The sequence below is a fragment of the Pseudophryne corroboree genome, chromosome 1 (genome assembly GCF_028390025.1).
Source record: "Pseudophryne corroboree isolate aPseCor3 chromosome 1, aPseCor3.hap2, whole genome shotgun sequence".
In the NCBI taxonomy this organism is placed as follows: Eukaryota; Metazoa; Chordata; class Amphibia; order Anura; family Myobatrachidae; genus Pseudophryne; species Pseudophryne corroboree.
The window spans coordinates 813620986-813643576 of NC_086444.1; the positions used below are offsets into that span (position 1 = coordinate 813620986).

The 22591-nt window shown below is 46.5% G+C and overlaps 1 protein-coding gene and 1 pseudogene across 1 annotated transcript in view; both read right to left on the reverse strand.

The window, feature by feature from the left end:
* Positions 1-22591, reverse strand: part of TET2 (tet methylcytosine dioxygenase 2) — a 205645-nt gene that overhangs the window by 43700 nt on the left and 139354 nt on the right. Inside the window, exons 5-6 of the mRNA XM_063919346.1 lie at positions 18639-18847; positions 18195-18345 (exon numbers count right to left, since the gene is read on the reverse strand). Of these exons, the coding sequence (XP_063775416.1) occupies positions 18195-18345; positions 18639-18847 (360 nt within the window). The remainder of the gene's footprint in view (positions 1-18194; positions 18346-18638; positions 18848-22591) is intronic.
* LOC134956692 (5S ribosomal RNA) lies at positions 5647-5764 on the reverse strand (annotated as a pseudogene).

Sequence of the window (22591 nt, forward strand, 5' to 3'; positions counted from 1 at the left end):
AATGGGCTTTTATAGCAGCAGGAGCTGGAAGGCCAGCCTGTGCATATGCTTGTGCAATCACCATTCTAATCCATCTGGCCAATGTTTGCTTGTTTGCAGGCCAGCCACGTTTGTGAAAACCAAAAAGTACAAAAAGGGTATCTGACCTCCTAATACAGGCAGTCCTATCCATGTAAATATGGATCCACATCCAAAGACCGCTCTTTGGAGGACAAACCAGAAGAGATGAAAGCCGGAACCACAATCTCTTGGTTAAGGTGAAAAGATGACACCACCTTAGGCAAATAACCCTGGCGAGTTCTAAGAACGACAGGCCAGGACAGAGCACTTAGATCGGACACCCTCCTAGCAGAGGCAATAATCAGTAGGAACAGGACCTTGACTGTGAGCCATTTAAGGTCCACTGACTCCAGAGTTCAAACGAAGACTCTTGCAGGGCATTCAGAACAACAGACAGATACAATGGAGCCACTGGAGGGACATAGGGAGGCTGAATCCGTAAAACGCCCTGAGTGAAAGTATGAACATCAGGAATAGGCGCAAGTTTTCTCTGAAACCACACCGACAAGGCAAAGATATGAACCTTGAGGGAGGCCAGATGAAGGCATAAGTCCAGGCCATGTTGCAGAAAAGCCAGAAGTCTGGAAGTACTGAATTTGTAAGCATCGTAATTCTTAGCAGCACACCAGGTGAAGTAAGGGGTGGTCTTCAGTTTGCCGGCTGTCGGGATCCCGGCGCACAGTATACCGGCGCTGGAATCCCGACAGCCGGCATACCGACACTTTATCTCCCTCTTGGGGGTCCACGCCCCCATTGGAGGGAGAATAAATAGCGTGCCACCGTACCCGCAGCGTGGCGAGCGCAGTGAGCCCACAAGAGGCTCAGTTGCGCTCGCCACGCTGTCAGTATGCCGGCGGTCGGGATTCCGGCGCTAGTATACTGGTCGCCGGGAGCCCGGCCGCCAGCATACAATACTACACCCGAAGTAAGAATTCCAGACCCTACAATAAATCAGCGCAGAAGCCGGTTTGCGGGCCATCAGCACAGTTTGGATAACCGCCTCGGAGAATCCTTTGGCCCTCAGGAGTGAAGCTTCAAGAGCCACACCATCAAAGCCAACCTGGCCAGGTCCGGGTAGACACAAGGGCCCTGAACAAGGAGGTCTGGGCATTGAGGAAGTAGAAGAGGACGCTCTATCGATAGACCCTGCAGGTCTGAGAACCAATGCCATCTGGGCCATGCTGGACCGACTAGAAGTAGTATTCCTCCTTCTTGTTTGAACTTCCGTAGTACCCTGGGCAGGAGTGACACTGAAGGAAACGTGTAGGGCAGCCGAAAGTTCCATGGAATTGCCAGTGTGTCCACGAACGCTGTTTGAGGATTCCTGGTTCTTGATCCAAAGACCGGAACTTTGTGATTGTGTTGAGACGCCATCAGGTCTACATCTGGTAGGCCCCACTTGCCCACTAGGAGTTGAAAGACTTCCTGATGAAGACTCCACTCTCCGGCGTGCATGTCCTGACGACTGAGGAAATCCGCTTCCCAGTTGAGGACTCCCAGAATGAACACTGCCAGTGTCGGACTGAGGCATGTAGGACCCACCGGGGGAATGCAGTGGTAGGGGCCCATGTTTAGGGGTGTGGCCAGTCTGCAGAGGGGGTGTGGCCTGCCACCTTATTGATTTAACCATTAGAGAATGCAACGCCTGGGCCCCTTCATAAATATATACAGTAAATTCAGCTGCTGCATGCATGATAATGTACCTGATTAATAACAGCGATGCACTGTAGAAAATACACCATAGTCCAGTATAAGGTAACATATGTATAATATATAGTTCAAGTGCACAGTCTGAAACCTGATCCTTAGAGCAGGAGGTGGGCCCCCAGGCAGTGGGGCCAACCAGTGGTTTCCCCTGTACCCCTGTGGGCCAGACCAAGCTTGAACACTGCCGATATTGCTGGCAGATGGTGTTCCGCCCAACAAAGGATTTTTGACACTTCCATCATTGTCATGCGGCTTCGAGTGCTGCCTTGATGGTTTATGTACGCCACCGTGGTGGTGTTGTCTGACCGTACTTGAACAAGCCTGTCCTGTATCAGAGGCAGGATGAGATACAAAGCATTTAATACTGCCTGCAATTCCAGAATGTTTATCGGGAGTAGTGATTCCTCCATGGTCCACCGACCCTGGAAAGAATGTTGCTCCAACAATGCACCTCAACCCCTCAGACTTGGGTCCATAGTCAGTAGGACCCAGTTGGGGATCCAGAAGGGACGGCCCCTGCTCAACTGCTGGTCCTGTAGCCACCAGGTCAGCGACAGACGAACGTCCGGAATCAAGGAGATCATGTGAGACCTGACCTGATGAGGCAGGCCGTCCCACTTGGAAAGGATTAACCTCTGTAGAAATCGTAGATCATGAAATTGAGTGTACTCTACCATGTCAAAAGCCGACACCATGAGGCCTAGTACTTGCATCGCTGAGTGTATCGACACTCTTAGTCGAGAGAGGAAGTATCTTATCCTGTCCTGAAGTTTCAGGGCCTCCTCTGGAGACAGAAACAGCCATTGACTGTGTGTGTCCAGTAGTGCCCCCAGGTGCACCATGCTCTGAGCAGGGACCAGCGAGGACACCCGTGGGCTTGTAGGAAGTTCACCGTCAGTTGTAGAGGACTAAGGAGGACATCGTGGGAGCTTGCCAGAATCAGCAAGTTGTCCAGATACGGCAGGATCCTGACTCCCTGGCTACAGAGATGAGCCACCATCACAGCCATAACCTTGGTGAAAATCTGAGGGGCCATGACCAGTCCAAACGGCAGAGCCTGGAATTGATAGTGAAGGTTGCCAATAGCAAACCGCAGATATTGCTGATGCGATATGGCAATAGGTATATGCAGGTAAGCATCTTGTATATCCAGGGATACCATATAGTCTCTGGGTTCCATGGCCAGTACAATTGAGCGCAGTGTTTTCATACGGAACTTGGACACTCTCACAAACTTGTTCAGTGATTTGAGGTTGAGTATAGGCCAGAAAGACCCATTGGGTTTAGGGACTAGAAACAGGGTCAAGTAGTATCCTCTGCCTCTCTGGGACAGAGGTAACAGCACTACGACTCCTGTATCCAAGAGAGAACGCACAACCTGTTGTAGAACTTGTGCCTTCAACAGATCTGAAGGGATAACCATTGTGCAGAACTGGCGAGGGGGACGTCTCTTGAAAGAGACTGCGTACCCGTGAAAGACAACTTCTCGCACCCATGCGCCTGAAGTGGTCTTCAACCAGACCTGGGTGAATCACAGAAGTCGGCCTCCCACCCTGGGGTCCCCCAGATGGAGGCCCACCCCGTCATGCGGCAGGCTAGTTATGTCAAGAAGCAGGCTGACGGGTAGCCCAGGATTGTTTTGCCTTGGGCTTAGTGGTTTTGGGAGCATGAGATTGTCTCGGTTATGCCTGACCTTTTGCATTCCCTTGAGGTCGAAAGTAGCGAAAAGTGGTACCTTTTGCCTTCTGTGCAGAAGGATTAGTGTTTAGGAGAAAAGCAGTCTTAGCCGCCACTAAGTCTGTCACAATTTTATTGAGATCTTCCCCAAACAGGCTGTCCCCCTTAAAAGGAAGAACCTCCAAGGTCTTTTTGGAGTCCAGGTCCACCTTCCATGACCTCAACAACAGAATACGGCGAGCCAGGATGGACGTAGTTGATGACTTGGCCGCCAACACAACTGCCTCAGAGGACGCCTCCTGAATGTAATAGGCGGCGGTGGTAATATGAGACAGGCATTGTCTGGCAGTGTCAGATATAGCCTGGGGCAGCTCTTCCTCTAATGCCTGAACCCGTGCTTCAATTCCTTTAGCAGCCCAGGAGTCTGCTATAGTAAGTCTATGTACAGCACCTGTAAGGGAGTAAATAGACTTCAGGCATCCCTCCACACGCTTATCTGTCGGTTCCTTCAGTGAGGTGACAGAGGTGACAGGCAAAGTAGATGACACCACTAGACGGGTGACATGAGAATCCACCGGCGGTGAATTTTCCCACTTGTTACACAACTCTGTAGGGAGAGGATAGTGAGCTACCATCCGAGAATTTCTTTCCTGGGGAAGACCAGGGTTCTTGTCTTATATCCACAAGATGGTCAGAATGCGGTAATAATGTTTTATTTACCTTCTGATGTTTAAACTTATCAGGTTTCTTAGACACAGCAGTGGGATCCAGATTTGCTTAATAGCAACCACTAGGTCAGGGACATCAACCTGAGTTGTAGATTCCTCGTCAGAAGCAGCTGAGTCAGTGTCTGATGGGACAGTATTCACCCCATCATCATCAGAAGAACCTTCTGAGAGGTTAGTGGATTGTGAGGAGGAAGTAGCCCACTTAGAATACCCCTGACCACAATTGTGACTTGGGTAGTCTTCTGTCTAACCTAGGATTGATTTAACTGCTGCAACTGGGTAGACAAATTATCCGCCCAAGGTGGGTTTACCATAGGGACAATATGTGGCTGCAAAGGCACAGGAGGTTCCATAGGGGACGTAAGGCGCTGCACTAGCATATTGAGCATAGTTGAGAACGCCGCCCAAGGTGGCTCCTGATTGGTAACAGGAGCAGCGGACTGACCGGGAGATGCAAGGCACGTAGTACACAGACCGTCATACAAAGCTTCCCCTTCAGGCAAATCCTTGGCGCATGCGCTGCAGGATTCAGGAGCATCCTCGGATTTCCCGCCCTTTGTGTTAGACATTTTCTCAGTGAATGCAACCGCAGAGCGTCTTAGTACGATACAGCAAGACAGAGTACTAATACCTGCGAATAAATCCCCTAGTATGTGACCGTGTACACAGTACACAAACACCAGCGATTAAATCCGGTATTATGTGACTGAGTACACAGTACACAACACCAGCGAACAAATCCGGTATTATGTGACTGAGTACACAGTAGAATACACTTCATTCGGTATATACTGTGAAGCACTATATGAGACCTTGACGCATCGAGTCCCTTAGGGTACAGAATACAGTGATAGATATACCTGGGATACACCAGAAGTGAAATCCACACAGCAGATACAGGCACACACACTCACAGTGGCAATGCAGATAAATTATTTTAGTAAGAAAATTTGTGGGTCCGCACCAGCCTAAAGGAAATATACTAATGTTGAGAATGTAAGTCAACCAATATACAGACTGTTGATGTTAATATTAAACAGTGCTTAATTGGCGGTGCTCCCAGTAGTTTTGTAGAATGAACTACAGTTAAAGAAAGAGAGAAAAAATACAAAATCTCTTTTTCCGGGAGCACTCGTTTTGTGAATAATAAAGAATTTGTAAATGTCATGAATAATTATTGGTGTAAAACGTAACCTTTATTTAGTTCATAAATAAGATATTGATCGTTGTGATAAACACCATGATTGGTCATAAAAAACTTGATTGCCTTTTTAACAAATAAGGTTCAAGATGAAGTAAAGGTGAAAGTATCAAAAAATATATATTTTAGGATTCCTATATATAAAAATGGAAGGGTATCCAAATGGCCACGGAGTAATTAGGATATAGTCTATTTATAGATCCAACTACCAAAATTGTGTCCTAGAGTAGCTGGCAAAGAAATAAGTGTTGCGTGAAAGTCTCCTAGGAAAATTGCCCACGGCACCTAGTATTCCCAGGTGGTCTCCCATCCAAGTACTGACCAGGCCACACCTGCTTAGCTTCCGAGATCGGACAAGATCGGGCGTATTCAGGATAGTATGGCTGTGGGCAGTTATTTATATGGAGGAGTATGAGTGAAGAACACTTCTGCGTACTGTAATTGACAGGGGTCAAGTTAAAACCTGGCCCATGGGGTAAATTTACTAAGAATCGTATTTTCCCGTTTGAGGTCAAAGTTCAATCACGAATGACATCGAAAGTGTAAATATGCAACTTTTTGAATTGATTACGACTAATTTACTGAGCTGCCGTATTCTGCATTTTCGGTTTTTCCGATGTCGATGTCATTCGTTTTTTTAGGCAGTGTTTTACGTGAGTGACTTGTAAAACACTGCCGACTTTAATACAATGAATCTCGGCCGGATCTGAGAGATCCGTGCTGGGCTTCATTGGGCACCTTGTAAAAAAAAAAAAAAATGTTTAAACTTAAAAAAAAAATTGCGTGGGGTCCCCCCTCCTAAGCCAAACCAGCCTCGGGCTCTTTGAGCCGGTCCTGGTTGCAAAAATATGGGGAAAAAATTGACAGGGGTTCCCCCATATTTAAGCAACCAGCACCGGGCTCTGCGCCTGGTCCTGGTTTCAAAAATACGGGGGACAAAAAGCGTAGGGGTCCCCCGTATTTTTGAAACCAGCACCGGGCTCCACTAGCTGGACAGATAATGCCACAGCCGGGGGTCACTTTTATACAGCGCCCTGCGGCCGTAGCATTAAATACCCAACTAGTCACCCCTGGCCGGGGTACCCTGGAGGAGTGGGAACCCCTTAAATCAAGGGGTCCCCCCCCTCCAGCCACCCAAGGGCCAGGGGTGAAGCCCGAGGCTGTCCCCCCCATCCAATGGGCAGCGGATGGGGGGCTGATAGCCTTTGTTTTAAGTTATGAATATTGTTTTTAGTAGCAGTACTACAAGTCCCAGCAAGCCTCCCCCACAAGCTGGTACTTGGAGAACCACAAGTACCAGCATGCGGCGGAAAACCGGGCCCGCTGGTACCTGTAGTACTACTACTAAAAAAATACCCCAATAAAGACATAACACACACACCTTGAAAGTATAACTTTAATGCATACATACACACCACCATATACACATACTTACCTTATGTTCACACGAGGGTCGGTCCTCTTCTCCATGTAGAATCCATGGTGTACCTGTTGAAAAAATTCTACTCACCAAATCCAGTGTAGAGGGCTCCTCGGGTAATCCATTTGTAATCCACGTACTTGTAAAAATAAAAAAACGGACACCCGACCACGAACTGAAAGGGGCCCCATGTTTTCACATGGGACCCCTTTCCCTGAATGCCAGGAACCCCCTCTGACTTAAGTCTAAGAGGGTTCCATCAGCCAATCAGGGAGCGCCACGTTGTGGCACCCTCCTGATCGGCTGTGTGCTCCTGTACTGTATGACAGGCGGCACACGGCAGTGTTACAATGTAGCGCCTATGCGCTCCATTGTAACCAATGGTGGGAACTTTGTGGTCAGCGGGTGACCGAAAGTAACCTCACCGCTGACCACAAAGTATTTTTTTAGTAGTAGTACTACAGGTACCAGCGGGCCCGGTTTTCCGCTGCATGCTGGTACTTGTGGTTCTCCAAGTACCAGCTTGCGGGGAGGCTTGCTGGGACTTGTAGTACTGCTACTAAAAACAATATTCATAACTTAAAACAAAGGCTATCAGCCCCCCATCCGCAGCCCATTGGATGGGGGGGACAGCCTCGGGCTTCACCCCTGGCCCTTGGGTGGCTGGAGGGGGGGGACCCCTTGATTTAAGGGGTTCCCACTCCTCCAGGGTACCCCGGCCAGGGGTGACTAGTTGGGTATTTAATGCCACGGCCGCAGGGCGCTGTATAAAAGTGACCCCCGGCTGTGGCATTATCTGTCCAGCTAGTGGAGCCCGGTGCTGGTTTCAAAAATACGGGGGACCCCTACGCTTTTTGTCCCCCGTATTTTTGGAACCAGGACCAGGCGCAGAGCCCGGTGCTGGTTGTTTAAATATGGGGGAACCCCTGTCAATTTTTTTCCCATATTTTTGCAACCAGGACCGGCTCAAAGAGGACCCCACGCAATTTTTTTTCAAAAAATTAACACTTTCCCATCTCCTTCCCACTGATAAACATGCACGGATCTCATGGATCACTGCATGCCTATCCAAACACGGGATAAAAAGCAGGTCTGTTTTTTTTTAGCACTTTTTTACGATTTGTGTTTCTGAATGGCAGTGTTTGGCTATTGTCAGCAGTGTTTGTGATTTGCACTTTTTAGTAAATTCCCGATTTCTACCAAATTGCAGGCGTATTTGACCGATGGTGTATTGATTCGTGATTTTTTCCTAGGACTTCCAAAATATTACGAATGCCCTCATCACTGCAGTGATTTTTGCTTAGTAAATTACCGAGATGACACTTTGAAGAAAAAACGACATCTCGGTCAAAATCGGGACCTTAGTAAATATACCCCCATGTTTTTTCAGATGAGAGAATGTGAAGAAAACACTTCTTCTTTCTGTTGTGACAATGGGGGTAATTCTGAGTTGATCGCAGCAGAAAGTTTGTTAGCAATTGGGCAAAACCATGTGCACTGCAGGGGAGGCTGATATAACATGTGCAGAGAGAGTTAGAATTGGGTGTGGTGTGTTCAATCTGCAATCTAAATTGCAGTGTAAAAATAAAGCAGCCACTATTTACCCTGCACAGAAACGAAATAACCCACCTAAATCTAACTCTCTCTGCAAATGTTATATCTGCCCCCCTCCCCTGCAGTGCACATGGTTTTGCCCAATTGCTAACAAACTTTCTGCTGCGATCAACTCAGAATGACCCCCAATATGCCAAACACTGGGAGAAGCGTAATGCTCCAACCAGAGTAACTGTCAGCCAGATGAGAGAGTGTTTGAGTGCAGAAATTGATAGGATAGAATAGAAATAGAAATTGGTATTTAATTGGGAGAATAAGGAACACTTCTGCTTTCTGTTGTGATAGACAAAATGTTCGCTGGCAGAAGCATCGTACTGTACTTCAACCAGGGTCACTATCAACCAGATGAGAGAGTGTTGAAAAATAGAAATGGTAAGAATCGGTTTTAAGAGTTCCAAGAGAAAAGTAAAGAACACTTCTAATTTCTAATATGATGGTATAATATCCACTGGTGGAAGTGAATTATTTGGACCAAAAAACACATCCTCCAGAAGAGACAGTGTTTAAACTAAAAATAGAAGGGTGTATAAAACAAATACCTAGTAGAATAATTAAGTACAAAGTGGGGAAGGTCAAGGCTGGCTCTGATAACAATTGATTAAAAACAACAGGTTCAATTAATACTATTAGGGGGGTATCCTCAGATAGGCTCAAACAAATATGATTAGGATATTTCATATAAGTCTCAACTGCTGTGAAAGCAAAAACTGGATATTGCTGAAAATTGTGAAACAATCAAGTACAGAGTGTTAGAGCGCAAGGCTGGCTCTCACTGAGGATTTCTAACAACGTGAAGAACTCTGTTAATATTGTCAGAAAAAAAGGATGAAATATCATCAAATAGGTTTCTGAATGTGATCCACATAAACCTTAATTGCTGTCAGAAAAACATACTGTGTATTGGAAATATTCCAAACTAGTTTTTGACTGTTGTGAAAAGTGAAAACAGATACTGTATGTTACTGAGACATATAAGGCAATCAGATACAGAGTGTTAGAGCTCAAGTCTGGCTCTCTTTAGGGATATTCAGCAACTTAAAAAAACTCTGTTATTGCAGTCAGAAAAAACATCAAATATATTCACATGAAACCTAACTGCTATCAACAAAATTACTGTGTATTAGTACAGTGGTTTGTAAATACAAAAATAAATAAATGAGTAAAAAGCATAATTTGATAGGTAATGTCCTGTTAGAAGATGCGTGGATGACTTTAACAATTATTATAGAGTCTATCACAAAAAATAAGATTTTAAACCTACCGGTAAATCTTTTTCTCCTAGCCCGTAGAGGATGCTGGGGACTCCATAAGGACCATGGGGATAGACGGGCTCCGCAGGAGACATGGGCACTAAAAAAGAACTTTAGGTATGGGTGTGCACTGGCTCCTCCCTCTATGCCCCTCCTCCAGACCTCAGTTAGAGAAACTGTGCCCAGAGGAGACGGACAGTACGAGGAAAGGGTTTTTGTTAATCTAAGGGCAAGATTCATACCAGCCCACACCATCCACACCGTATAACATGGAATATACGCAACCAGTTAACAGTATGAAACAACACATCATCAGTCCGAGACTGATCAAAACTGCAAGATAACTCTTATGTAAGCAAAAACTATATACAAGTCTTGCAGATGTAGTCCGCACTGGGACAGGCGCCCAGCATCCTCTACGGACTAGGAGAAAAATATTTACCGGTAGGTTTAAAATCTTATTTTCTCTTACGTCCTAGAGGATGCTGGGGGCTCCGTAAGGACCATGGGGATTATACCAAAGCTCCCAAACGGGCGGGAGAGTCCACCTCAGCTAGGGTATCAAACTTGTAGAACTTTGCAAAGGTGTTTGAACCCGACCAAGTAGCAGCTCGGCACAATTGTAATGCAGCCGCCCAAGAAGAGCCCACCTTCCTAGTGGAATGGGCCTTTACCGATTTTGGTAACGGCAATCCAGCCGTAGAATGAGCCTGCTGAATCGTGTTACAGATCCAGCGAGCAATAGTCTGCTTTGAAGCAGGAGCGCCAACCTTGTTGGCTGCATACAGGACAAACAGTGCTTCTGTTTTTCTGACCCGAGCTGTTCTGGCCACGTAAATTTTCAAAGCCCTGACCACATCAAGGGACTCGGAATACTCCAAGTCTCGCGTAGCCACAGGCACCACAATAGGTTGGTTCATATGAAACGATGAAACCACCTTAGGCAAGAATTGAGGACGGGTCCGCAATTCCGCTCTATCCACATGGAAAACCAGATAGGGGCTTTTATGAGACAAAGCCGCCTACTCCGACACTCGCCTAGCCGAAGCCAAGGCTAACAACATGACCACTTTCCAAGTGAGAAATTTTAACTCCACCGTTTTAAGTGGTTCAAACCAGTGCGACTTAAGGAAACTCAACACCACATTAAGGTCCCAAGGCACCACCGGAGGTATAAAAGGAGGCTGAAAATGCAGCACTCCCTACACAAAAGTCTGAACTTCTGGGAGAGAAGCCAATTCTTTTTGAAAGAAAATGGATAGGGTCGAAATCTGACCCTTAATGGAGCCTAAGTTTAGGCCCAAATTCACTCCAGTTTGTAGGAAGTGAAGGAAACGGCCCAGATAGAATTCTTCCGTAGGAGCATTCCTGGCCTCACACCAAACATACTTCCGCCATATACGGTGATAATGTTTAGCTGTCACATCCTTCGTAGCCTTTATCAGAGTAGAAATGACCTCATCCGGAATGCCCTTTTCTGCTAGGATCCGGCGTTCAACCGCCATGCCGTCAAACGCAGCTGCGGTAAGTCTTGGAACAGACAGGGTCCCTGTTGTAACAGGTCCTTTCTTAGAGGAAGAGGCCACGGATCTTCTGTGAGCATTTCCTGTAGATCCGGATACCAGGCCCTTCGCGGCCAATCTGGAACAATCAGAATTGTCTGCACTCCTCCTCTTCTTATTATTCTCAACACCTTGGGGATGAGAGGAAGAGGAGGAAACACATAGACTGACTGGAACACCCACGGTGTCACCAGGGCGTCCACAGCCACCGCATGAGGGTCTCGTGACCTGGTGCAATACCTCCGCAATTTCCTGTTGAGGCGGGATGCCATCATGTCTATCTGGGGCAGTCCCCACAGACTTGCAATCTGTGCGAAGACTTCCTGATGAAGTCCCCACTCTCCTGGATGTAGATCGTGTCTGCTGAGGAAGTCTGCTTCCCAGTTGTCCACTCCCGGAATGAACACTGCTGTCAGTGCGCTTACATGATTTTCTGCCCAGCGAAGAATCCTGGTGGCTTCTGCCATTGCCACTCTGCTCCTTGTGCCGCCTTGGCGGTTACATGAGCCACTGCGGTGATGTTGTCTGATTGAATCAGAACCGGCAGGTCGCGAAGCAAAGTCTCCGCTTGACGAAGGGCGTTGTATATGGCCCTCAGCTCCAGGACGTTGATGTGAAGACAAGTCTCCTGGCTTGACCAAAGACCTTGGAAGGATCTTCCCTGCGTGACTGCTCCCCAACCTCGGAGGCTCGCATCCGTGGTTACCAGAATCCAGTCCTGAATGCCGAACCTGCGACCCTCTAGAAGGTGAGCACTCTGCAGCCACCACAGGAGAGATACCCTGGCCATGGGGGACAGGGTGATCATCCGATGAATCTGTAGATGTGACCCGGACCACTTGTCCAGTAGGTCCCATTGGAAAGTCCTCGCATGGAACCTGCCGAATGTAATGGCCTCGTAAGACGCCACCATTTTTCCCAGGACTTGTGTGCAGTGATGCACTGACACCTGTTTTGGCCTCAATAGGTCCCTGACTAGAGTCATGAGTTCCTGGGCCTTTTCTATCGGAAGATAAACCCTTTTCTGGTCCGTATCCAGAATCATGCCTAAGAAGGTCAAACGAATCGTAGGAACCAACTGTGACTTCGGGATATTGAGAATCCAGCCGTGTTGCTGTAACACCTTCAGTGAAAGTGACATGCTGTTCAACAACTGCTCTCGTGATCTCGCTTTTATTAGGAGATCGTCCAAGTATGGGATAATTGTGACACCCTGCTAGCGCAGGAGCACCATCATTTCCGCCATTACCTTGGTGAAAATCCTCGTGGCCGTGGAAATCCCAAACGGCAGCGTCTGAAATTGGTAATGACAATCCTGTACCGCAAATCTCAGGTACGCCTGATGAGGTGGATATATGGGAACATGAAGGTATGCATGAAGGTATGCATAAAATCCCCCCCTTCTAGGCTGGCGATGACCGCTCTGAGCGATTCCATCTTGAACTTGAACCTTTTCAAGTATAGGTTCAAGGACTTTAAATTTAAAATGGGTCTGACCGAACCGTCCGGTTTCGGGACTACAAACAGGGTTGAGTAATACCCCCTCCCTTGTTGAAGCAGGGGACCTTTGACCACCACCTGTTGAAGACACAGTTTGTGAATTGCGTTTAAAACTATCTCCCTTTCTGGGGGAGAAGCTGGTAGGGCCGATTTGAAAAACCGGCGAGGAGGCACCTCTTCGAATTCCAGCTTGTAACCCTGGGAAACAATTTCTATTGCCCAGGGATCCACCTGTGAGTGAACCCAGATGTGGCTGAAAAGTTGAAGACGTGCCCCCACTGGGGCGGACTCCCTCAGTGGAGCCCCAGCGTCTTGCGGTGGATTTTGTAGAGGCCGGGGAGGACTTCTGCTCCTGGGAACTAGCTGTGGTTGGCAGCTTCTTCCCTCTGCCCTTACCTCTGGCAAGAAAGGACGATCCTCGTACTCTCTTGTTTCTATGTGACCGAAAGGACTGCATCTGATAAGATGCCGCTTTCTTAGGCTGTGAGGAAATATAAGGCAAAAAATTTGATTTACCTGCTGTAGCTGTGGAAACCAGGTCCGAGAGACCTTCCCCAAACAATTCCTCACCCTTGTAAGGTAAAACCTCCATATGCCTCTTTGAGTCGGCATCACCCATCCATTGCCGGGTCCATAGGACTCGTCTAGCAGAAATCGCCATAGCGTTGACTCTAGAACCCAGTAGGCCAATGTCTCTTTGAGCATCTCTCATATATAAGACAGCATCTTTAATATGACCTAAGGTCAATAAAATGGTGTCCTTATGCAGGGTATCAATATCCGCCGATAAGGTATCTGTCCATGCTGCTACAGCGCTACAAACCCAAGCCGACGCTATCGCCGGTCTGAGTAAGATACCAGAATGTGTGTAAATGGACTTCAAGGTAGCCTCCTGCTTGCGATCAGCAGGATCTCTGAGGGTAGCCGTATCTTGGGATGGCAGCGCTACCTTTTTGGATAAGTGTGTCAACGCTTTGTCCACCCTTGGGAAAGATTCCCACCGTATCCTGTCCTTAGTCGGGAAAGGATGCGCCATAAGAATCCTTTTGGGAATCTGCAGTTTCTTGTCTGGAGATTCCCAAGCCTTTTCAAACAACTCGTTCAGCTCATGAGATGGGGGAAAAGTTACCTCAGGTTTCTTTTCCTTATACATGTGTACCCTCGTGTCAGGGACAGGGGGGTCCTCTGTGATATGCAGTACATCTTTTATTGCAATAATCAAATATTGAATACTTTTAGCCAATTTTGTCTGTAACTTAGCATCAGTCGACACTGGAGTCAGAATCCGTGTCGGTTTTAGTGTCTACTATATGGGATAGTGGGCGCTTTTGAGACCTCGAAGGTCCCTGCGACATAGGGGCAGGCAGGGCTTGACTCCCTGTACATTCCCTGGACTCAGCTTTGTCCAACCTTTTGTGCAATAAATTCACATTAGCACTTAAAATATTCCACATATTCAACCAGTCAGGTGTCGGTGTTGCCGACGGAGACACCACACTCATTTGCTCCACCTCCTCCCTAAGAGAGCCTTCTACCTCAGACATGCCGACACACGCGTACCGACACCCCACACACTCAGGGAATCCTCTTATCTGAAGACAGTTCCCCCACAAGGCCCTTTGGAGAGACAGAGAGAGAGTATGCCAGCACACACCCAGCGCCAATGACCCAGGAAAAAACACAATATGTTTACCCAGATAGCGCTGTTATCATCTATCTGCGCCAAATTATGTGCCCCCCCCCCTTCTTTAAAACCCTCTTTCACCGTTGTAAGCAGGGGAGAGTCCGGGGAGCTTCCTCTCAGCGATGTGCTGTGGAGAAAATGGCGCCGGTGAGTGCTGAGGAACAAGCTCCGCCCCCTCAGCGGCGGGCTTTGGTCCCGCTGAAAATATTCAAAAACCTGGCGGGGGATCTCTTATATACAGTGCCTAGCCTGTATATATCGTTTTTCGACAGATTGGAGGTTCCTATTGCTGCTCAGGGCGCCCCCCTTGCGCCCTGCACCCTTACAGTGCCTGCCGTGTGTGTTGTGTGGGAGCAATGGCGCGCAGCGTTACCACTGCGCGTTACCTCAGTGAAGATCTGAAGTCTTCTGCCGCCTCTGAAGTCTTCTTTCTTCACATACTCACCCGGCTTCTATCTTCCGGCTCTGCGAGAAAGACGGCGGCGCTGCTCCGGGACGAACAGCGAGGGTGAGACCTGCGTTCCGTTCCCTCTGGAGCTAATGGTGTCCAGTAGCCTAAGAAACAGAGCCTAACATTAAAGCAGGTCTGTTTCTCTCTCCTCAGTCCCTCGATGCAGGGAGTCTGTTGCCAGCAGGCTCCCTGAAAATAAAAAACCTAACAAAATTACTTTCTTTTCAGGAAACTCAGGAGAGCTCCCTGTAATGCACACAGTCTCCTCTGGGCACAGTATCAAACTGAGGTCTGGAGGAGGGGCATAGAGGGAGGAGCCAGTGCACACCCATACCTAAAGTTCTTTTTTAGTGCACATGTCTCATGCGGAGCCCGTCTATCCCCATGGTCCTTACGGAGTCCCCAGCATCCTCTAAGACGTAAGAGAAATGCTCTATTGGTTTAAATCAGCTCTAAAATTAAAAAAATAATCTTCTAGGTACATATAATAGAAAGATATCCTATTGATGACGGGGAAAGCAGGGGTAAGCCAGTGCGCTATGTAATCAGAAAGCACCCGAGCGGTTTAAAAACTGATATAGTCACCGCTCCAGGAACATGCGTGCTGTGGTTATCCGTCACTGGTCGCCCGGGTGTCCTGGGTTCCCCGTACTCCGTGGTCTCGCGGCCACCCATTCCGGAAGGGGCGGTTACACGATGACATCACTCGCTGACATCCCGGCTGAGACCGGATGTATATACAGGTTGAGTATCCCATATCCAAATATTCCGAAATACGGAATATTCCGAAATACTGACTTTTTTGAGTGAGAGTGAGATAGTGAAACCTTTGTTTTTTGATGGCTCAATGTACACAAACTTTGTTTAACACACAAAGTTATTAAAAATATTGTATTAAATGACCTTCAGGCTGTGTGTATAAGGTGTATATGAAACATAAATGAATTGTGTGAATGTAGACACACTTTGTTTAATGCACAAAGTTATAAAAAATATTGGCTAAAATTACCTTCAGGCTGTGTGTATAAGGTGTATATGTAACATAAATGCATTCTGTGCTTAGATTTAGGTCCCATCACCATGATATCTCATTATGGTATGCAATTATTCCAAAATACGGAAAAATACCATATCCAAAATACCTCTGGTCCCAAGCATTTTGGATAAGGGATACTCAACCTGTATCAGAATACTCGTAGAATATATTCTGGCACAGGTACACTTGTTCTTAACTAACGCTGTCTTGATAACGACAGGTAGAATACTTAAGTGTTTGTAAGACCACAACGCTGATGTACAGGCGGGTTTACAAAGGAGACCTTGCCCTGCAGTCCCGGAGACCAGTCGCAGCTATTCTAGAAAATGGCGCCCAGAGTCTCAGTCAGGGAATGAGGAAGAGTGTGAGGCAGCTCCAGGGCGGGAACACCACTGTAGATGGTGCCTTGGGCTGGGGGAGGGGCTACAGGACAAGCGCCTTCTCCCCTATTCTGGACATCACCACCTGGTACTATGGAGTCTTTTTAAAAGTGGACATTAATATATCCGACCTGTACTCCTCTGCCATGGTGGATATAGTGGGGTCCCTGCCCAGTTACAGTGTCCACGCCAGCGTCGCAGTCCGTCTCCTAGTCTGCGATGGGAATGCGATTTAATGGCGGGTCCCGTTTGAGGGACTCTCTTACCGCCTCCCTTCTGTAGCAGCCACGCGAATCAGGATAGCATTGTGACCGTGTTCCCTAATGCCAGAGCGTCCCCGCCACAAGTACCTGGGAACAGAGCCAGTGGGAGTATGCAACGCCGCTGGGAGGTGACGGAGCCGCAGCACAGAATGTCACCCTGACATGTAAGTGCTGCGGCCCTTGAAGTCTTCTTTAAAAAGCTTTTCAGGGCTGCTCCAGTGCAGCCCCCCTGTTAACTGACCTGCTCTGCAGGGCACCACCTCGAAACTGAGCTCCAGTGCCTGGAGGTGGGGGTACAGAGGAGGCCCCAGTGCATCCCGGGACAGTCTAAAGCTTTAGCCTGTTGCTGCCTGGATCAAGATCCATCTCTACACCCCGATGTTTCCCTGTGGAAACCAATGTACCCCGCAGCAGAAATATATACTGTATTAAAGATTAGCAAAAGCAAATATCTTAATAAAGTAATGCATCTAAGTAAGAAAAAGTCTCCTGAAGCTAGTTGTTTTGAAAAAGGGACGGTTGCTATGGATATATTAGGCTGCTTTAAATTTGATGATATATTGCAGCTCAATATAAAGAAATGAATATCATATGGATAAGAGTATTAAATGACATCAACTGCTTAGATTATGCCAGTTACTTATACTGAAACCATACATCATTTCTGTTGGAATACTAATAATGCACATGGTGAAATAATTCTACCAGTTCTCTGATTACCAGCTGGAGGGAGCACCAACGATCATAGTGGTCACCAAAACTCGTAGAACAGGATTCAATAGGATCCCTCTCAGGGATAGTTGCGGAGAGAATCGCATAGGCTTATATTAGGCAACGCCATCTATTGATGGTGTTGCCTATTGTATCTAAGTTCCGGAAAGTTTTGCTTTCCATAGCTCGGTACACACGGGAAATGCAATCAATGGCATTTTCAGAGCTTTGTCTGCTCTGTGGTAGTAACAAGCATGCATTTGGGGTACTCTTATATTCTATGCATAGCTATGCACAGGAAAATGTAACTCTACCATAACAGACAGACATAAAAGCTATGTAATACTGTAGATGCTATGCAAATCATCTGCAAATAACGCTGGATGCCTCTCGGATAGTTTGTGCATACTGCAGTAACGTCTCGCTAGCAGCGTTAGGCTGCAGGTTGGACTTCAAACGCCTCAGATTGATAAATAACATAGAAAACACATTGCAGATCACCTCTTTCTCTCTAAGGCTAGATCCAAGTGAGACTTTGTGTGTACCATGACAGCTCATTCAGAGATACCTCAATAGACAAACAGTAACATGCAAAGCACTTGTGTATCAAAAGTATCTATTGGGCAGATGTACTAAACCTTGGAGAGTGACAAAGTGGATAGAGATAAAGTACCAACCAATCAGCTCCTAACTGAAAAAATAGCCATTGGGAGCTAATTGGATGGTAGTTTATCTCTCTCCACTTTATCATTCTCCAAGGCCCAGTACATCTGGCTCTAAGGTAGTGAACCTCGTCCAGTAAATTGTGATCACATTCAACAGGTGCTCATCTTAAATGGTTCCATCAATGCTTACAGAGAATACTAAAGCATTGCTATTGAAACAGCCCACTGCTGCTTGTCCAGAATGATCCAGCTAAATAATCAGCTAATGTACTAAGACACACTGACCTCTCTTGGATCATCACAATTCAGCTTGAATTTTCTGGGGATTTTACTTCTAGCAAATTTGCACCCATTGTAGTACATACTCCAAGAGCACCCAAAGGAAAATGAGGCACCACAGGTATCGGGGTCCAGCCCCTGGCATGCACAGGTACGCCTGTAAAATAAGATATTTTAGAGGTCATATGATACAAACTACCATAGCCACCTCTTCTGACTTTGATTGTATTAAATAGGCCATTAGTACAGCCAATTCTAAGGCACCCAGGAAAAATGCTACAGTAAACATTCAAAGTAATTTTCACATTTCCTCATAAGAGCAGCAGCCTGGCTGTTACCATAGTGATGGCTGTAGCCGCAATGGATGGTAAAGGCAAGAGGCATTATATGTCTCATATATAAAACAAATACAATTTAAGAAACATTAATAAACATCAGATAACAACTTACTCTTCATTGAGAGCACATCGTCTGTTTGTCAATGTTCCATACTGCCGTAGCGTTTCGGTGAGCTCAGAGTATAGCTTGTCTGCTAAGTTCAGAGATATGCCTTCCCATACCAGGATCAGAATCACAATCACAGCCGTTTCACAGGAATGGCCTGCTCGCTCTCTCACCAAGCACAGCATCTTCTCATCCACCCCACTCCGCCGAATGACCTGGCAATAAAGCAACAAGTGTTTATTTGTATCAGACATGCCTAGAATTCAAAAACATGACTTTTATGGAAACAATGTAACCCAAAACTAGTACAGGTTGAGTATCCCATATCCAAATATCCGAAATACGTAATATTCCGAAATACGGACTTTTTTGAGTGAGAGTGAGATAGTGAAACTTTTGTTTTCTGATGGCTCAATGTACACAGACTTTGTTTAATACACAAAGTTATTAAAAAATATTGTATTAAATGACCTTCAGGCTGTGTGTATAAGGTGTATATGAAACATAAATGAATTGTGTGACTGTAGACACACTTTGTTCACTGCACAAAGTTATTAAAAATATTGGCTAAAATGACCTTCAGGCTGTGTGTATAAGGTGTTTATGTAACATAAATGCATTCTGTGCTTAGATTTAGGTCCCATCGCCATGATATCTCATTATGGTATGCAATTATTCCAAAATACGGAAAAATCCGTTATCCAAAATACCTCTGGTCCCAAGCATTTTGGTTAAGGGATACTCAACCTGTAATCATTTATTAGTCTCATACTGCCCGATGGTATGGGTTTGATGTAGGTCTCAAATGAAAAAATATATACCATCATAATCATGTTTAGCCCACATGATTGAAAAGCTGCATACCAGATCTATTTACTAAGCTTTGGATGGAGATAAAGGTGGTAATTCAGACTGGATCGCTGCAGCGGCAGCAATCACAGTCTAAATTACTTTGTGGAGTGCGCACACGCAACTGCCGCACACCCCTATCAGCATCTCACTGGCTGCTTTCACCTCTGCCTGATTGACAGGCAGAAGCGGTCACGGGGCAGAGGTGGCGTGCCAACGGCGTTAGTAAACCGTTGGCGGGGCGCGGTCCGGACAATGGAAGCGTGCCTGAACTGTTGGGGGCGTGGGCCGCGGCGTCTGCGTGGCATCACAACCAGCCGCTGCGACCTGGAATGCGGGTGGACTAGCTGTGCTGGGCGCCAAAGTAGATGGAGATAAAGTACCACCCAATCAATTCCTAACTGCCATTTTTCAAACCCAGCCTGTGACATGGCAGTTAGGAGCTGATTGGCTGAAACTGTATCTCCGTCCACTTAATCTCCATCCAAGGCTTAGCAAATAGACCCCTAAATTAGTAACCAGGTGTGAACAGAGGGCCTGATTCTGATTTGCAAGCAAAGCAAAAAAAAAAAAAAAAACGGGCAAAAAGATGCTGCTCTGCAGGTGTGGCAGATATAACATGTGCAGAGTGTGTTAGAGTTGCGTGCGGTGTGTTCAAACTGAAATCTAAATAACTGTGAAAAATTAAAGCTTTCTTACATTTGTGGGCTACATGCAAAATAATCCAGTATTTACCCTGCACTAAAAATATATAAATGTATTTGCTCCCCTGCAGTGCAACATGGGTTGTTACAGACAAAAACCTATTTGCTTTTTTTGCTTTACTTACAAACACAATGAGCCTAGCTGCTGATGCTGGATTGTGATATGTAGCTGCAGGACAGAGAGGTGCTTGGCCTCAGATAATGGTGGTCATTCCGAGTTGTTCGCTTGTTGTCGATTTTCGCTATGCTGCAATTTGTTGCTAAATGCGCATGGTATGCAGAGCGCATGCGCTAAGTTATTTTACACAAAACTTAGTAATTTGCTGGTGTTCGTTCGGCGCTTTTCAGTCGCACTGCTGATTGGTGAATGATTGACAGGAAAGGGGCGTTTCTGGGTGGTAACTGAGCGTTTTCCGGGAGTGTGCTAATAAACACAGGCGTGTCAGGGAAAAACGCGGGAGTGTCTGGAGAAACAGGGGAGTGGCTGGCCGAACGCAGGGCGTGTTTGTGACATCAAACCAGGAACTAAACGGACCGAGCAGATCGCAATCTAGGCGTAGGTCTGGAGCTACTCAGAAACTGCAAGAAAATATTTATTAGCAGTTCTGCTAACCTTTCGTTCGCTATTCTACTAAGCTAAGATACACTCCCAGAGGGCGTCGGCCTAGCGTTTGCAATGCTGCTAAAAGCAGCTAGCGAGCGAACAACTCGGAATGAGGGCCAATATGGGGTGATTATAATGTACTTTGTGCACCAATGCTACACTTTTTTTTTTACACTAAAATCAGTTGTATATTTGCATCTTTGTCACCATTGGTGATACATTCAGTAACCGTTTGCTAACACCCTTTTTGGTCTGTTTTCAGGTAACAATTTTTCACACCACAATCTGTACTAACACAAACATATTAGTGTAGCGCGAGTACACATACTATAATAACAGATTAGGACTGAATGAGGACAGAACCTTAGTGGGTGCGGGGGTGTCCCCGCAATGGCTTCTCTAGAAGGGATGCGGTCATGTGACCGGCACTCGGGATCCCGGTGGTCACCAGGCCAATGCTGTAATACCGGGTGTCTGCTCTCTACATTGTTACTACTACTGCAAACTGAGGCTACGTTATACACAGGTACAGTATAGGGTCTATTACGTGGAATTCTTGGTATTTATGTTTTTCCATATCTTAAAGCACCATGAATAAAGACTACTAAATGAACATTTGAAACGAATTCTGTCTTTCCCCACAACGCTCCTGGCTTCATCTTAGAGTTGATGTGTGCACTTATTGTAATGGGTTTTGATGTCTTTGATGGCTGGGCATAATTAAGCTTGAAGTGGCAAGCACAATTCTCGTTCTTTAAGTTAAAAGGAGCCCAATAAATGAAAAACGTTGCTAAAAAAAGAAACATTTATGTGTATTTCCATTGATGTAAACAAATTAAGAATCATGCCTCTGTATAAGAAGTACGTACATCCAATGTGTTTTATTCTATTGAGAAACCACCAGTTGTCAGTTTATGATTTTACAGTGCTGTATTAATATAGGGCCAGGAGTTGAAGTCATTCATAACTGCTACTGCATTGCGTGCCCAGAACTAAGGGGGTAAATCAGACCTGATTGCTGCTGTGCATTTTCGCACAGCAGGCGATCAGATCTGAACTGCGCATGCATATGCACTGCAATGCGCAGGCGCGACGGACCGCAGCACCGGGCAACAGTGCCTAGCGACGGGATGGTGCGAAAAAAGCGATCGCATGGACGATCGCAAGGTTATTGGCAGGAAGAGCTCATTCGTAAGTGGCAACTGACCGTTTTACAGGAGTGTCCGGAAAAACGCAGACGGGATGAGGCGTTTTCAGGGAGGGTGTCTGACGTCAGCTCTGGCCCAAATCAGCAGGAAACAATCGCAGCGGCTAAGTAAGTCCTGGTATGAGCAGAGACTGCACAAAATCAGTTTGTGCAGCTCTGCTACACATGCGATCGCACACTTGCACAGCGAATTCTCCCTCCACCTGTAGGCAGCGACTATCTGATCGCAGGGCAGCAAAAATCGCTGCCTAGCGATCAGGTCTGAATTACCCCCTAAATGCGTAATAGTATGCAGAGAGGCTCACGTGTTTGCGGGCAGATCACTTCTCTCCTTACACATAGCTTGATAGCAGTCATCATCTCTATTACTGTGCACCTTACCATATATATGCCTGCTGCCAGGTGATTCATTTGCACTGAGGTCCATCTCAGTCCCATTGTGACCTGCCCATTGCAGAGCATTGAGGTGGCTTCAGTGGCAAGTGCAGGTGCAACAAATATGAAATGTGACATCACTCTTTGCTGCAAGTGTTTGGTTACGGAACATGCGCAGTGCAAAAACATGCAAGAAACACTCCGCAAACAGGTATAATAC